Here is a 16,421-nt window from a genome sequence, read left to right on the forward strand (position 1 = left end):
GATGGATGGATGGATGGATGGATGGATGGATGGATGGATGGATGGATGGATGGATGGATGGATGGATGGATGGATGGATGGATGGATGGATGGATTTTCCAACCCTAATATCTATATCTAAGTCTTACCAAGTATTTTTGGTCTTTAGAGTTAATATCTTAGTACACTTAAACTAAAATAAAACTAACTTACAAGTATTTTTTCAGTGTATTAGTTGGCTTTAAGTTAATAATTCCATAAAAAGTACTAGTTCCACAGGAAGATTGTTTTCACCAAGGCATTTTTCCATGTTATCAATTAAGATGTTTACCAATGGAACTAGTACTTTAAAATAAATAAATAAATAAATAAAATATACGGAATTACTCATTTTAAAAAGCTCATATATCTAGTTGAAAAGTAACTTGTAAGTTAATTTTGTCTTATTTCAAGTGTACTAAAATATTACACAAAATAGTAATATTTTGTGTTTTGTATTGTGGAAGGTTCAATGGACCATTTTTGGCTCTGGCGCCGCAGGTTGCAGACCCCTGCTCTAAATTCATCGGCATTCAACAGAATCCACATTTTTGTTTTCTTGATCCTTCAAGATATGTGTAAAAAGAAATACACATAATTTCACCGGATTCTGTAAAACATAGATCAGATGTGAAATCTACACACGAATGTTTCCAAAGACACAGAAAAAATGCATATATTTGTTTTGAAGTGGAGGGGTGTGTAATGTTTACTGGTACACTATTATGCATTTCCCCCTCCACCCAACATGCAAAAAGAAACGTTTATTTTTTTTAATATATATATAGATATATAAAAAGGTTCACGTATTTACAAAGCACAAACAGAACACGTCTCTACACCACGTGACGCAGACGCATCGCACACAGACGGTTTGCATTTCTAGGTCTGTTATTTCTACGCAGTCCTCGGTCATTGTTGAATTTGGCTGGATGTGTACATCATGCACGCGCCTCAGAGTAACGGAGGGGAGGAGTGGGGGGGCTGTACAGCAGCTCATGCATAATATAGATAGAGGTCCAGCTATACAGGAGGGTGAGCACTAGGTGGCAGCCTTTTCCCACTTTGTGAGCCGCTCTGAAAGGAGCAGGACATGCATAAGGCAAACACTACGCTAGGAGTCGGTCATATTGCTTTTCATAGAGTGTGCATTGATCCTAGATTAGCATCGTTTTAGGGTTTAAATGTGCATACTTTCTTTTTTTAAACTAATGAAGGGACAGAACTGCTGCTGGAACAAGATAAACACTTTCTCTCCACCTCACACCGTCCTTGAACATACCTGCGTCTTGTCTCCTCTCTTCCCTCCCCCTGGCTCTTTTCCTTCCTTCCTCTCTCCTCCTCCTCTCCACAGGACAGCTGGAGAGTCTGGCATTTCTCTAACAGCAGGGGGGGGGATCTGCACCCAGCCTCGGCCCACGCTGGGCAGAGAGACGGGTGGGTGTGGCGTCGCAGACAGAGGCGTGAGTGTCAGTGTGTGTACTTGTGTGTGAGGCTAATGCATCGTCTGACCCGACCCTGGAACCGCCAGCGCTCGTCTGCATCCGTCACAGCAGTGACTCGGACTAAATGCTCCGGAGTACAAGTCGCTCCGTTCGTGACTCTAGGTGAAAACGTCTCACATGACACCACTTACTGTACCTCTCACTCACCAAGGGCCCCAAATGATTTAGTTTAGATTAAAACCAATCTGGGCTGCTAATTGGAGAAAATGAGGCAGAATGTCAACCTTCTGCAAGAGAGGTCTCCGAAAAATATAAATGACAGGAGTTGGACGCAAACACTAATGGTGTGTTCACACCAGCCAAAAGTGTTCAAAAGCTGACTGACTTGAAGGAAACCTGACCAATCTGGCAACACTGGATACGGACAACAAAGGGAAATCTTGTCCGCTTAAAAACCTCCGTCTGTTTGAATTGAACGCCGAGCAGACAGCCTCCCAAAGAAGGAAGTGGATGAAAGCGCAGGGCATTCTGGGTAAATTTTGGGTAAAAACAACCTAAATGTCTAGCACTAGAGGAAGAAATTAACTTGTGGTCTTTGACTAAAAACAAAAGAGAAATCCTACAACCGCTAAAATCAGACACCACTCCATTTCTTTACATTTTGAGAAGATTGAAATTGTCATGTCTTCTTTGGACGTTTTCGTGTCGTTTCCTTCTGTGGTTCTTGAAGTAGCGCCACCACAGGAGAGGAAGGGAACAGGTTTTTCAAACAGTTTGGAATGTTTGACAAAGTGCAGTGTAAAAGGGAACAACAACAGCTGAAAATCTAAAATATTTCTGTTGTGGTCGCCAATAGAACAGAGTCTACCGGACTATCAGGTGGGAAAACATCCTAAACATCCAGCTCTGAATGTTCCAGAAGGTTCCAGTCAGGGGGTCTGTCCCAATGCTCTTTAGTAATGTAACCGAATATTAAGAGGAGGGAGAGGAACAGATGAGTTACAGCAGCAGGTGAGTGGAGGATGAGCGCCCGCTGTGCTGAGGGGAGGCGTCTGTTTAGACTCTGGGTGAGAGAGCAGCAGGTTGACTCTTCCTTCTTTTTAAAGAGGCAAAAAAATGGAGGATAAGAAAAGCAAGAGGAGGGGAATAAAAGGACACAGACAGCGGCGGGGAAGATGGTGGGGATTGTGTGGGTCAGATGTGCCGGTGCAGCGCCGGTAGAGGGGAGGAGGAGAGAGCCGGTCGCGGTTCGATTCCTCGGCTCTTCATGAACGACAGCAGCTGGTCAGGGATCTCGGCCAGGACGTCTTTGGCCAGCCGGGCCATGCTGAGTACCTGGTTACCGGACCTGTCGATGTAGTCTCTGAACGGAACGAACTAGAAGCAGGAAAGAAAACAAAATCTGTGGCAAATATCACTCCTTGTCACGCTACAACCATGGATTTCATGGTATTTCATCAGAATTTTAATGACAGATCAACACAGAACAGAGCTGTTTGGCTGAGCTGCAGAGGAGAGGCGGTGTCTCTGATCTGTCCTTGATGTGGGACACAGGAGACCAAACCAGGTTCAGAAGTGTGGACCACAACCACTAAATTGAACTGGTAAAAATCTGTAGTGTGCAATTTTGTTGACAGACTTCACAATCCATGTTATTGATGTTTTTGGTTGTGTTTTATTTTGGATAGTTAAAATATCTTCCAGGTCTTTAGGTAAGTGTTCTTCACAAAAATTAACATGTGTTGGTCTTTGAGAGGAGCCCTTGCATTATTATACCATTATCGATATATTATTTCAAAATGGTCTCAATACAACCTTATTATTTTAACCATATTAACCATAACAGTTACTGGGACAATTTATCGTGCATCATAATGTGTTATTGCAACAGGCTTAGCAATACATTTTGGTTATCAGCCACAACAGCAGGATTATTATTGGATATTGATATTATTATTGATATCGGCCTATATTTTCACATTTTTGCATTCCTAATCTAAACCATTCCATTGTATCTCTGTTTGTTTTTGTCTCAGTTCATTCCCCATCCAGCTTCTCTGTCTCTGCTGATGAAAAACATTCCCACATCATGATTCCACATGAAACCACTACCATGTTTCACCAAAGGGTTGGCTTTTTCAATTCAATTTAAAAATACTTTATTGATACCAACGGGAAATTAAACCAAAGGTCATGTACTGAGTTGTGTTACATCACAAACACAGTTTTACATTTAGATTTTACATTTTACTTTTGGTCTCTTTTAGGTTTTAATTTTCCAGCATATTTCTTCTGATTGGAAGTAATACTAATGTTTTGGAGTTGCCCGGCCCTAAAAAGTCTGGGAGAATATCTACGGAAGAAGCTAGCATGAAAAAAACACAACTTCTGTTTCCAATCAGAAACAAAATTCAAGAAAGAATAAAAATCATTCAAATTTAGATTAAATGCTTCATGTTTCACTTTCCACGAAAGTCAGATGCAAGACATTCCTTATTATTTACAAATACACTCCATTTTGTGTTGGTCCGTCACACAAAATCCCCCCCAAAAAAAGCATTCAAGTTTGTTATTTTATCAAGGATTGTGATCATCGTTACAAGCATTTAATCAGCTGCGGACAATAAAGACTGAAGGACATATGTTTCAAGTAATGCTCTTATATTTTTTTTAGGCAGATGACATTTTAAAAAGAAGCAATTTTCACTCAACCAGGCGGTTATTTCTGTAGGACTATAAAGAAAGCCTGGAATAATAAACGTGAGGGTTTGAAAAAAGATGCTGATGTCTGACAATAAGCAAAAGGAGATAAGAGATGAGAACGAAAGAACGGAGACRTGGAGATGAATTTAGACTGATAAAGAAGCACTAAGGAAAGCTTCCAGCAGATAAACCAGATGTATAAATAGCCAGCTGTATGAAGTCGTTTGACACCACTGATGTCTCTAGGGTTGCATAATCGTCTGAATGTTGAATATTTGTGTGTGGAGAAGGCCGACAAAGCTGCGTTTTTAGATTAGATTGCTTAAAACTGGAAGGATCTGAGCCATCACTGAACATCCAGGATGTTCAGACCAGAAAACAAAGTCAGCAAGAACGAGATGGAGCAGTGAGGTGGGATTTTTTTTATTTTATTTTTGTTCTGGAATGATAAGAAGATAACCTGTAGTGGGGTTTTTTGAGTGTCCATTAGCATGAAAATGCTTCTGCCTCCAGCCGGTCCTGAAATTATTCAAAAAAAGAAAAAAAACAAAACAAACCTAAAAAGACACCCACTGCTGTTTCTATTGTGTTATTATTCAGTTTTAAAATATTAAAGAAAAAAAAAAAAAAAGTATAGGCCAACAAAATTGATAAAGCACTACAGTTTGAAAAAATGAATAGATTTTTTACTAGGGCTGTTTATGTGAGAGAAGATTTTGGGTTTTTACTTTATCAGACTCCTCTCCTTGGGCTGACACCTTATCGTGGTGGAGGGGTTTGAGTGTCCCAATGATCCTAGGAGCTATGCTGTCTGGGGCTTTATGCCCCTGGTAGGGTCACCCAAGGCAGACAGGTCCTAGGTGAGGAACCAAACAAAGCGTAGTCCGAAGACCCCTTATGATGCACAACAACCTTGGATTTAGCGTTCCCTCRCCCGGACGCAGGTCACCGGGGCCCCACTCTGGAGCCAGGCCTGGAGGTGGGGCACGATGGCCTGGTGGCCGGGCTTTTACCCACGGAGCCCGGCCGGGATCAGCCCGAAGAGGAGACGTGGGTCCCCCTTCCGATGGGCTCACAACCTGTTGGAGGGGCCAAAGGTGTCGGGTGCTATGTGCTATGGGCGGCAGCCGAGGGAGGGGACCCTGGCAGTCTGATCCTCAGCTGCAGAAGCTGGCTCTTGGGACGTGGAATGTCACCTCTCTGGTGGGGAAGGAGCCGGAGCTAGTGTGCGAGGCTGAGGGGGGTAGAAATAGTTGGCCTCACCTCGACACATGGCTCTGGTTCTGGAACCAGTCTCCTTGAGAGGGGCTGGACGTACTTCCACTCTGGAGTTGCCCATGGTGAGAGGCGCCGGGCTGGAGTGGGCATACTTGTTGCCCCCCATCTGGGCGCCTGTATGTTGGGGTTCACCCCGGTGAACGAGAGGGTAGCCTCCCTCCACCTATGGGTGGGGTGACGGGTTCTGACTGTTGTTTGTGCTTACGGGCCAAACAGCAGTTCAGATTACCCACCCTTCTTGGAGTCCTTAGAGAGGGTACTTGAGAGTGCCCATCCTGGGGACTCCCTTGTTCTACTGGGGGACTTCAATGCTCAAGTGGGCAATGACAGTGAGACCTGGAGAGGCGTGGTTGGGAGGAATGCCCCCCCCGATCTGAACTCGAGTGGTGTTCTGTTGTTGGACTTCTGTACATCTGGTGGAGTCCCCTGTGAGACGGAGCTTCAACTCTCATTTCTGGCAGAACTTCGAACACGTTCCGGGGGAGGTGGGGACATTGAGTCTGAGTGGACCATGTTCCGTACCTCCATTGCTGAGACGGCCTATCGGAGCTGCGGCCGCAAGGTTGTGGGTGCCTGTTGCTTGCAGCAACCCTCAAACCCGTTGGTGGACACCTTCGGTGAGGGATGCTGTCAAGCTGAAGAAGGAGTCCTATCGGGCCTTTTTGGCCTGTGGGACTCCAGAAACAGCTGATGGGTACCGGCGGGCGAAACGGCATGCGGCTCGGGTTGTCGCTGAGTCAAAAACTCGGGCGTGGGAGGAGTTTGGAGAGGCCATGGAGACAGACTTCCGTATGGTTTCGAGGCAATTCTGGTCCACCATCCGGTGTCTCAGGAGGGGAAAGCAGTGCAGCACCAAAATTGTTTATAGTGGGGATGGTGTGCTGCTGACCTCAACTTGGGACGTTGTGGGCCGGTGGGCGGAATACTTCGAAGACCTCCTCAATCCCACCAACATGCCTTCTGTTGGGCTCTCCAATCTCTGGGGACGAGGTCGCCGAGGTGGTCAAAAAGCTCCTCGGTGGCAGGGCCCCGGGGCTGGATGAGATCCGCCCGGAGTTCCTTAAGGCTCTGGATGTTGCAGGGTTGTGTTGGCTCACGCGACTCTGCAATATCGCATGGACATCAGGGGCAGCTCCCCTGGATTGGCAGACTGAGGTGGTGGTCCCCCTGTTTAAAAAGGGGGACCGGAGGGTGTGCTCCAATTACAGGGGGATCACACTCTTAAGTCTCCCTGGTAAGGTCTATTCAGGGGTCCTGGAGAGGAGGGTCCGTCGGATAGTCGAACCTCGGATTCAGGAAGAGCAGTGTGGTTTTCGTCCTGGTCGTGGAACACTGGACCAGCTCTACACCCTCAGCAGGGTCCTGGAGGGTGCATGGGAGTTCGCCCAACCAGTCTACATGTGTTTTGTGGACTTGGAGAAGGCGTTCGACCGTGACTCTCAGGAGGCCCTGTAGTGGGTACTCCGGGAGTATGGGGTACCGGGCTCTTTGATATGGACTGTCAGGTCCCTGTATGACCGGTGTCAGAGTCTGGTCCGCATTGCCGGCAGTAAGTCGGGCTCGTTTTCGGTGAGAGTTGGACTCCGCCAAGGCTGCCCTTTGTCACCGATTCTGTTCATTACTTTTATGGACAGAATTTCTAGGCGCAGCCGAGGTGTTGAGGGGATCCGTTTAGGTGGCCTTAGGATCGCATCTCTGCTTTTTGCGGATGATGTGGTCCTGTTGGCTTCATCGGAACGTGATCTGCAACTCTCATTGGAGCGGTTCGCAGCCGAGTGTGAAGCGGCCGGGATGAGGCTCAGTGCCTCCAAATCTGAGGCCATGGTCTTGAGCCGGAAAAGTGTAGAGTGCCTTGTCCGGGTGAGGGGGGTCGTCCTGCCTCAAGTGGAGGAGTTTAAGTATCTGGGGATCTTGTTCACGAATGAGGGAAGGGAGCGGGAGATCGACAGGCAAAGCTCTCGATTTACCGGTCGATCTACGTTCCCACCCTCATCTATGATTTCAATAGATAATTAATCATGATTCATTTGATTAATTGTTTCAGCCCTATTACATTTTGTGCTATTCAAATGAAAAATCTAATCAAATCTGTAAAGAAGCTTCAATAACCTTGCTCTCAGTGTACACATCGTAATCTAATACTTGTAGGATAAATGTATAAAGATCTGAGTCAGGAGAAGTGCCATTCATGCACACTCATAAAATGAAGTTGTGTGCAATCAGCTGAAACCACAGTATGTTTTATTTTGACATGAGATGGTGAGTCCAAACAGTGTCAGCCATCAGAACTGAGCCCCTGAAACATCCTGACTTCCCTACAGGGACCATTTTGGGAATGAATGAATGTGACCTTGCTTTGGAAGCTACATGAACCTGAAATGGATTCTGGTTTACTTTAAATTCAGAAATATTTCAATCTTTTACTTCATTTCAACTGAAAACCATACAGCTTAAAGTATGCGACCTGTGTGATATGAGACAGCCTGAACGTGTCAGTAAGGAGAAAAATAAAATAATGACACAGAGAGAAGGAATGTGTTTTGCTCCGTCTGTGACGCCCTTCCCTCTGAAGGCTTAATTAAGGCAAAAACGGAGGGAGAACTCTGTGCTTCTTCAAGTTGATCCTAACAGAAATTCTCTCATCAGAGAGTTGCAGTTTTTATGAAATAATAATTTCATCTGCATATTTAAAGGTCTCACAGTGCAACAACAAAAACAAGAGGGTTCATATTAAACACAATCCTTTGGGAAGCTAACTGTATCGTCGCACTTTGAGCTCACGTTACAGCAAATAAACAATTGTTTACATGAAGACCATTAAGAGAGGCCTGCGGACCACCGGTGGTCCAGGACCGCAGTTTGAGAAACACTGATCTAAAGCAGGTCAACCTCACACCGTTATTTACTGGGCCTGTTCTAGCTATTACTTCAAATTGAAGCTGAATATTTTAAACTGTACTATTTTAATCTCTACTAGAACCTATAAATATTTATATGATATTGTTAGGTAAATTGTATTATTATCAACTATTTGTTATACTTTTATAATGTTCTTACCTTATGTACTCTTATTTCTTTAGTCATCTCTTTTAAGAAATGTTCCTGTATCACTTCTGATAATTTCTGATTTCATTCATTCTGATTTCCTTTCTCAGAGGGCCTCTCTGAAGAACAGCAGTGACAGCAGCTCTTCACAGAACGCCCTGCTTTTGACCTCTTAGATAGCTGTAAAACCATCGCCGTGAAGATGTACAACTTGCTCTGTTTGACCCCGTTCAGGAACTGGAGAATCTAGGTTAAGATAGATTGTGTTGTTAGTTATTGACAATCATTGGCGCTGTAACTGTGTGATGAAGTGTTTTTCCCCTCCTCCCTTTAGAGTTACAGTGCTCTCTGTGATTAGGGATCCTAAAGACAATAAAAAGAGAGGGGCAGGCAAATGTGCGTTCAGAGCAGTAGGAGCACATCACTGTCTGTTCTCCTCGGGAGTATTCAGAATCTAACTTTCTCTTGTCTTTCCTGTGTTATTTAATCTGTGTTAATAGGTGTCAACTCTGACAGATATATTCACATATATATTATAATATTTTGTAAGCAATAAATCTAAACTTTAATCACTCGCCTGTTCTTAGTTTGACAGTGCAGTGTGAAAGGTGTATGGAGAATCAAAACTGATATCAGAAATAAAAGTATAAAAATATATTTAATTTTTCCTTGTCCTTACACATGAATTTCCGTCAAGAAATGTATATATTTTCTTTTTCATCTCCCCTAATCATGCGCTTTTGTCAAGAAAAGTATATATTTTGTTTTCTTTTCTTTATACAAGCCCTCCTTTTGTCATTGCCTCCTCTCCTTTTTCTGCTTGCCCTTTTGTTGCTTCTAAGTTTGCATCGTTATGTTACTGAGGAGAGCTGCCTTCCATGTCCAGCTACTCAACTATTGGTCAATAGAGCTTTGGAACTAACGTCACTGCGTCAGACGTTGTGGGGCGTTTACATCTTGCACAGTTGCTCGGTGCCATTTTTACAGGCCACAGACCAAAACAAGCTTTATCTCAGTGGATGTATTGTGTTACTGACTGCAGTGAAGTTAGCTTTGAGTTGGATATTGCATATTCCAATATCTGCCGAGCAAGCAGCGTTTAACTCAAGGTTGATCTGATTTATGAATGCTAAGTTTGGCCAGCCGTTCTCTAGCTCCTTCCTCAAGCACTCGGAGGTTCACTTACGGACTGTCAACAAATCTCTGATTCAAACACTCCTGTCAAACAAATGTTAATAAATGCCTTGCCTTGTAACCAACTTATACAAAAAAGTGGTAATTCATGCTTTTACATGAGACACACTACCCTCTATTAAAATGTCAAGTCCTATTCAATATTTTAAATAATCAGTGTGTAATTGTTGTACTGAACTCTATATATGAGGCACATGCATTTTTATTCTATTTAAACTAAATTTTTGTTACCTATTTTTTTAGTTTAAAATTAGGATTTTTCTTCAATAGCGTCATGTGACCTATTGAGTCAAAATCAGTCAAATCAAAATCAAATCAAATTTGTATAGCACATTTCAGCAGCAAGGCATTTCAAATTGCTTTATGTCATTAAAAACAAAAACACAGTCACGTAACATTGAATAAAAATTAAAAAAAAGAACATTAAAACCCGCACCCCTTTTTCTAACCCTTTAGAACTTTAGTCAAAACGCTGTATAACTGGGACTCTAACCTTTAGGACATTAGTTGAAATGCTGACTACTGGGACTCTAACCCTTATTTAGCCATAAGCAACTCTGAACAGGTGGGTTTTAACTCGAGATTTAAAGACACAGTGATTCAGCTGTTTTACAGTTTTCTGGAAGTTTGTTCCAAATTTGTGGTGCATAGAAGCTGAATGCTGCTTCTCCTCGTTTGGTTCTGGTTCTGGGGATGCAGAGCAGAACCAGAACCAGAAGATCTGAGGGGTCTAGACGGTTGGTACAGCAATAACAAATCTTTAATGTATTGTGGTGCTAAACCGTTCAGAGATTTATAAACTAACAACAGTATTTTGAAGTCTATTCTTTGAGCTACAGGGAGCCAGTGTAGGGATTTTAAAACTGGTGTTATGTGCTCTGTCTGCCTGGTTTTAGTCAGAACACAAGCAGCAGTGTTCTGGATGAGCTGCAGCTGTTTGACTGATTTATTGGACAAACCTGTGAAGACGCTGATGTAGTAATCAATGCGGCTAAAGATAAACGCATGGATGATCACGCTAGATCACGCTGAGACATTAGTCCTGGAAATGTTCTTCAGGTGATAGAAGGCCGACTTTGTGACTGTCTTAATGTGGCTCTGAAGGTTCAGGTCAGAGTCCATCCCAGGTTTCGGTCCTGATCGCTGGCATGAAATTGTGGAATTGTTCTACCAGTCAGCTGCAGAAAGTTTTGGCACATTTATCTGTTCTAAGCATCTATTCAGTGACTGGAGGGGTTCAGGGTCACCCGGTGACATGGTAATGTAGAGCTGTGTATCGACAGGGAATAGAAAGTGTCAAAGCGAATAAAAATGAGTGTACCTCATCTGTAAAATATGAGACAGATAATCTGTGAAAAAGAGCAGCTTTTGCCGTCTGAAGAAATGCTCCGGTCAGAAACAACCAATGAGAGCCAGGAGGAGGGTCTTAGTGCTGTCAGTCCATCTCATGCACATGGTGCTAAATGTGCTAATGGTGGATAAAAACATCTCACAGAAAAAACTGTTTATCTGCCTCCATCTGCAGCCATGGTAACTAGCCTGAGCATTCTCCGGTGTGGGGAAGTAACTGCGGCGTAGCAGAGAGGCGGGTCTTGTGAGCAGCGCCAAGACCCGCCTCCGGGCTCTTATTGGTTGTTTCTTCTAGAGAGGTGTATTTCTGCAGATAGCAGTAGAACCACAGCCAGAGGAGCTCATTTTTTCCCACAGATTATCTGTCTGATTTTATGTTGTCATGACAGAATGATAGTTTATATAAAAAACTTTTTTTTTTCTAATTAAAGTTACCTACTGCAGTCTCCAAGCTGAGTTTCCACATTACAAGCAGCCCTAACCTGCCACTTCCCCACTCAGCTTCTACAGACTAGTCACAACAGCAATTAGCAAACACCTGGTGGAACAGYGKGTTTTCTAAGCTCGGTTTATGAACTACTACTCCATGCAACAATCCTAAAAACACTAAACGCCATCATTAGGATCATGTTGTGATGACATGCTGAAGGCGGAGTGTCTGAAAGAGCAGGAGCTTCTTAAAGAAACAGAAGTCCAATTCCAAGGCATTAAATTGCAAAGTCAAATCTCTTTTATGTCATATTTGATATATACATGTTTAAAACAACTGAAGGTAACATAATTACTTGATTGTGTTATAAAATACAACTATATGCCTGGAAAATACATAATGCTGCCACTATAATGACAACTTACAGTGCAAAAAAATATCATCATTAACAGTTTTTCAATATCTTCTCTGCAATGTTTTCAATTCTCTTTTTTCTTGTACTTAAATAAAAACTCAAATGTTCCACCACAAAAAACAAAAATCCCTCAATCAKCCTGAATGACTCACATTCAGCAGTTAGTACCAAGAACATTAGGCTATGCCTGTTAACCATTGTAGACTGTAAAACTTCCAGTGCTGTGTTTTTGCCTCCTTTGTTCCAACCTGCCACCGTCTTTATGCATGATTCAAATCAACCACCTGCAGTGTTTCCAGTGATTTGCTTGTGTGTTAGGAGTTTGTCAAAGCTACTAAAGCATCAAGCAAAGATATGGATTTTCTTGTAGTAAATTTCTAATTCTGTAGGTCTAGGTAAATCTGAGACATTTGATAAAATTTCTTTAGAAATAAAAACAATTCTTTTTTTCCTCATTGGCTGATAAAATGTAAAATATATGTAGCCTACTGCTGCTTCCTGAGACATTGCTGAATTTAATAATTATCTGGAACTGACAACAAAACTAAATAGCTAATATCAGACAACTAAAACTGAATAGCTGAAATCCATGACTACTTAAACCACCTCTAAAATGCTCATAACTGCCTATTATAGTAGTTAAAAGACCAAAAAAACTTTAATCTGCTTTAGTATGTGGTGGAAACCTTCTCAGCACTACCGCAAAACCTAGCATCAACTGTCTTCCTTATTCAGAGATAAGGAGCTCTTGGGGGTTCAGCCAATCAAAACCAAGGAAAACAAATGCTGCTCCTGGATTGGCTACTTACGTATTTATAAATACACTCATACATTTTAGGGTACAATCCGCAGATTCTAAAGTCATTGTTAAATATGGAGGAAAAAAAAATGCTGACAAAAAGAACTGAAATGTTATAGATCAATCATTCTGCCAAACATTTTAGCTGAGAATCAGTGTTAGAGCAAAGCAGTCACCAAATGAAAATAATGAAACAATTAAATGCAAAATAGTGTGAAGTGATTGAACTCCCTTCTTTTGCTGTTAATCTAAATATTCCTGTTAAACCACTGCTAGAAGGTTAAAAGCAACTGAGTGATTAAATGTGATCATTAGCACTGCTGGGAGAATGCTTTAGTCACCAAGTCAATAACAATAAGACATACACTGTAAAAGCAACATAGAGAAAAAAGCATTTTATTAGTTACTAGTGAAGAATTCTACTTACTTAAAGGTGTTTAATGTGTGGACATGAACAGACATTGACAAAATATGAAGCAAAGACGTCAAAGTAGATTCTACCAATTGATAGTTTATGAAAGGAAATCCTAACATTCCTGCTCTCTGAATCTGGACGCTGCGCATTCATCATCACAAACACTCATTTATCATTGTATCGCATTCTCTGCAGGCTGACAGAACGGTCCTCACCGCTGCCATCTGAATACTTAATAGCACATTGTTACCACAAGTTACGCTGTATCTGCTTCCTCACATCTCTAGAAGGTTCTCCAAAACAACTGCTGGCAAATGTAGTTTTATCGCCTGCTCACGATAAAACATGCAGTAGAACAAGCTTTCTTTTTCCAAAAAGAATATGGGCAATTTTAGAGCTGGTAATGGATGAATGAGTCTTTGAGGGGGAAATGCACTGAGGACTCTTCTTCACATGCTTTTTAGCCACTTCCTTTATAGTTCCCTGTAAAGGATAGCTATTTTTGGCAGATAAATGTACTTTCAAGTGTTTATCAGAACAGTGTTATGCTTAATGCATGCAGTAAAGGAGAAGGAATCCAAAACTTTAAATGGAGTTGGACAAAATACAGAAAAGGAATTTAAAAAAATGCTGTCGAAATCCCTATAGCTCATAAAAAACATTAAGTATCACACACACTTTAGTTGGAAAACACAGACAGGATTTATTAAACTACAGTTTTATTATTATTATTATATTGCCCTGTATGTCATGAGATCTCAAAGGATATAATATGGATTTTCTATGTGGATCTCAGGTTGGAATGGAATAGGCATTGGTTTTACCCTTAAATTATATACTTGTGTGTTGTGACATAACTTATTTATATAGGCTATATAAAATATTTAATAATAATTATTTACTAAATTAATTCATTTTAGATGTCTAAAAAGCACAAATATATTTGTTGCATTACGACAAAACCAGCAACAAGTCACCAGAGTAGAAACAGAAAAATATAAATAAAAACCATGAATTTCAGAGAAAATAATTATGTTCCTTTTTTGTTTAATATCCTAGCTAAAGTTATGAAGAAAATGCTCCATGCATTAAAAAGCAGTTTCTGAGGTTTTAAAATTGTTAACGTTGTGTTTGAATTTAGCTTGTTTAGAGTAAATCTGCATCATTTTGTGCTTCTTTCCCAAATTTAGGTTATTGGTTGAAAACAAGAACAAAATGGTTGAAACCAAAAACACAGTTTACCATTTTGAAACCTAAGTAACTGCAGCCTGCCTGCTGGTTTTGATTTCAGCATTTATTCTAGTGATATCTGACATAAATGTTGCCATTATGGTCGATAACATAGAATTACTGATAATGTATTTAAGCAACACATTTCACTAACCTTTTGAGACCTTGAAAAAAGTGACCACACAGCTGCCTGTTTGCATTGTTTCACTTTGGTCCTTCACATGACTGACCAAACACCACATGACCAACCGTCTCCGCTCCAGAAACAAACGCCAACATTGTGGGATAAATATTGGTATTTAATATCAGCTCAGTTTAATTTATCAAACCAATGTGTTAAAAAAAAGACTAATATAAAAAGAAACCGACGTTAATGTCGATATATTGTGCATCCCTAATTTATTCAAGTTCCCTTTACATTTGTGTTTTTGTTGTTTTTGCTCATTAAACAGCTTAATAGTTTTTAAGTGTGTGTCTCCCAGTATTTTTACTATCTGGAATCTATCCGGTGTGATAGATCTTAACCTCTGTTGGCCTCTATTGGTCTGCAGAGCCTTGTAGACAGTAGCTACTAATAAAGCTCTATTTGTTCCTCCATCCTTGACTCATAAGGCTGCAACCGAAGATTCATAATTACTCATATTTACTGTTCCTTTCATTATTTTCAAAACACTGAAAATGATCCAATTTAAAAATGTCGAGTGGATATTATACATCCCATTTTCCCCAATTAGCAATACAGAGATTTTGCCTACAACATACTACACACATTCTGATTGGAGGTCTGCTTCACAGTACACCCAAGGTCTGCGCTTCAGGATGTTACTTAATGAGAGCTATGTCTGTGGTGTTCTGCTAACTCATAATTTAACAAAATTAAGACAGCAAACCAATGAAAATATGTGTGTACTAAAAAGCAGCCAGTACATGGAACCGTAGGCTCCACTGATATCTCTGCACTGAGTTACTTTCTACCAAGGCATTCTTGGTAGAAAGAATGCCAATTGTTTATCGGAAAAGCAATTGACACGCTTGAGTCCTGAATGAACTTAAAAATATTTTAGTTGTCGTTTCAAGTGGGAAAGTTGGAAAACTTCAGTACAGCTGTGGGATTTTCTAGCCAATCAGAGCGCAGAGTGTGTAGCTGGAGTCAGTTAAGAGGAAGAGGTCTTGTTGGTTTAAATGGAGCTCATCCCTCATCCATCCCTGTGTTTGTTTTCTTTCTATTCCTCTATTCCTGTTTACTTCCATTTCATCCAACTTTACTTGGTCTGCCTGGAAAGCCCAGTTTGCTTTGAGAGGAGTGAATCTGGGTTTGATGCTAGAAAATGTAACTGTATTACTAAATACAGTAATACAAATAAAGTCATATTTATTTCTTTATAAAGTTGAGGCAATTTATGAGTGGATGCTGTTTTTTAGCAAACAGGAATGTGTCTGGTTTATGGTCAAGTCTGACAGTAAAATTTTTTTATGTTTTTTAATGTTCCATGTGTAGCTAACCATCTGACACCAGATTTCACCAAACATCACTGGTGAGATTACAGATTGGATAAGATTATCACTATTCCATGATGTGTTCAATTCACCCCTCGCATTTGACATCACACTCTGGTCAAACCTAGACTAATGTAGCTACACTACCACTAGATTCTGTAAAAACAGCTAAACTTTTAAAATCTTTATTGTAAAAACAAAAATGGGGATTCTTACTTTTACCAAAAGCCGTATCTGTTTGTCTCATTCTATGAAAAATGTCTAGTTTTTGTGAACCCATTATTGTGTTTTTTGCCTCATTTTATGAATTGAATGTGAAATTGTCAGACAATCCTGTGAATTTAACAATGTAACACGTTTGAGTTTAAACTACTGAACAAGTTAAAAAGACACGATTAAAGGACCCTACTGAATCCTTTTGAGACATCGGTTTTCCAACTCTTAAAAAATAAAAATAAGACTGCAGTAACCGTATTCAACAATATAACTAAACATTAATGTAGGCCTGTTTATTTTCTCTCAGTTGTCATATTATTGTGTGTTTGAATGCCTGATGTAAATGTGACCCATTCTCTTCGGGGCCATGTACCCCCTGTGGTTTT

General features: G+C 41.0%; 1 protein-coding gene and 1 long non-coding RNA gene across 2 annotated transcripts in view; one reads left to right on the forward strand and one right to left on the reverse strand.

Annotated features, from left to right (window-relative positions):
* Positions 1–1,216: 1,216 nt before the first annotated feature.
* The window catches only part of LOC103466873 (copine-9), a 97,909-nt gene continuing 82,704 nt past the window's right edge, over positions 1,217–16,421 (reverse strand). The window contains exon 20 of the mRNA XM_008412761.2: positions 1,217–2,840. Within this exon, the coding sequence (XP_008410983.1) occupies positions 2,658–2,840 (183 nt within the window). The 3' untranslated portion in view covers positions 1,217–2,657. The remainder of the gene's footprint in view (positions 2,841–16,421) is intronic.
* LOC103466872 (uncharacterized) lies at positions 2,847–8,942 on the forward strand. The gene is made up of 2 exons (XR_533998.2): positions 2,847–3,067; positions 8,600–8,942. It is a non-coding gene; the product is annotated as an uncharacterized LOC103466872 (long non-coding RNA).

Source organism: Poecilia reticulata, linkage group LG7 (assembly GCF_000633615.1).
Source record: "Poecilia reticulata strain Guanapo linkage group LG7, Guppy_female_1.0+MT, whole genome shotgun sequence".
In the NCBI taxonomy this organism is placed as follows: domain Eukaryota; kingdom Metazoa; phylum Chordata; class Actinopteri; order Cyprinodontiformes; family Poeciliidae; genus Poecilia; species Poecilia reticulata.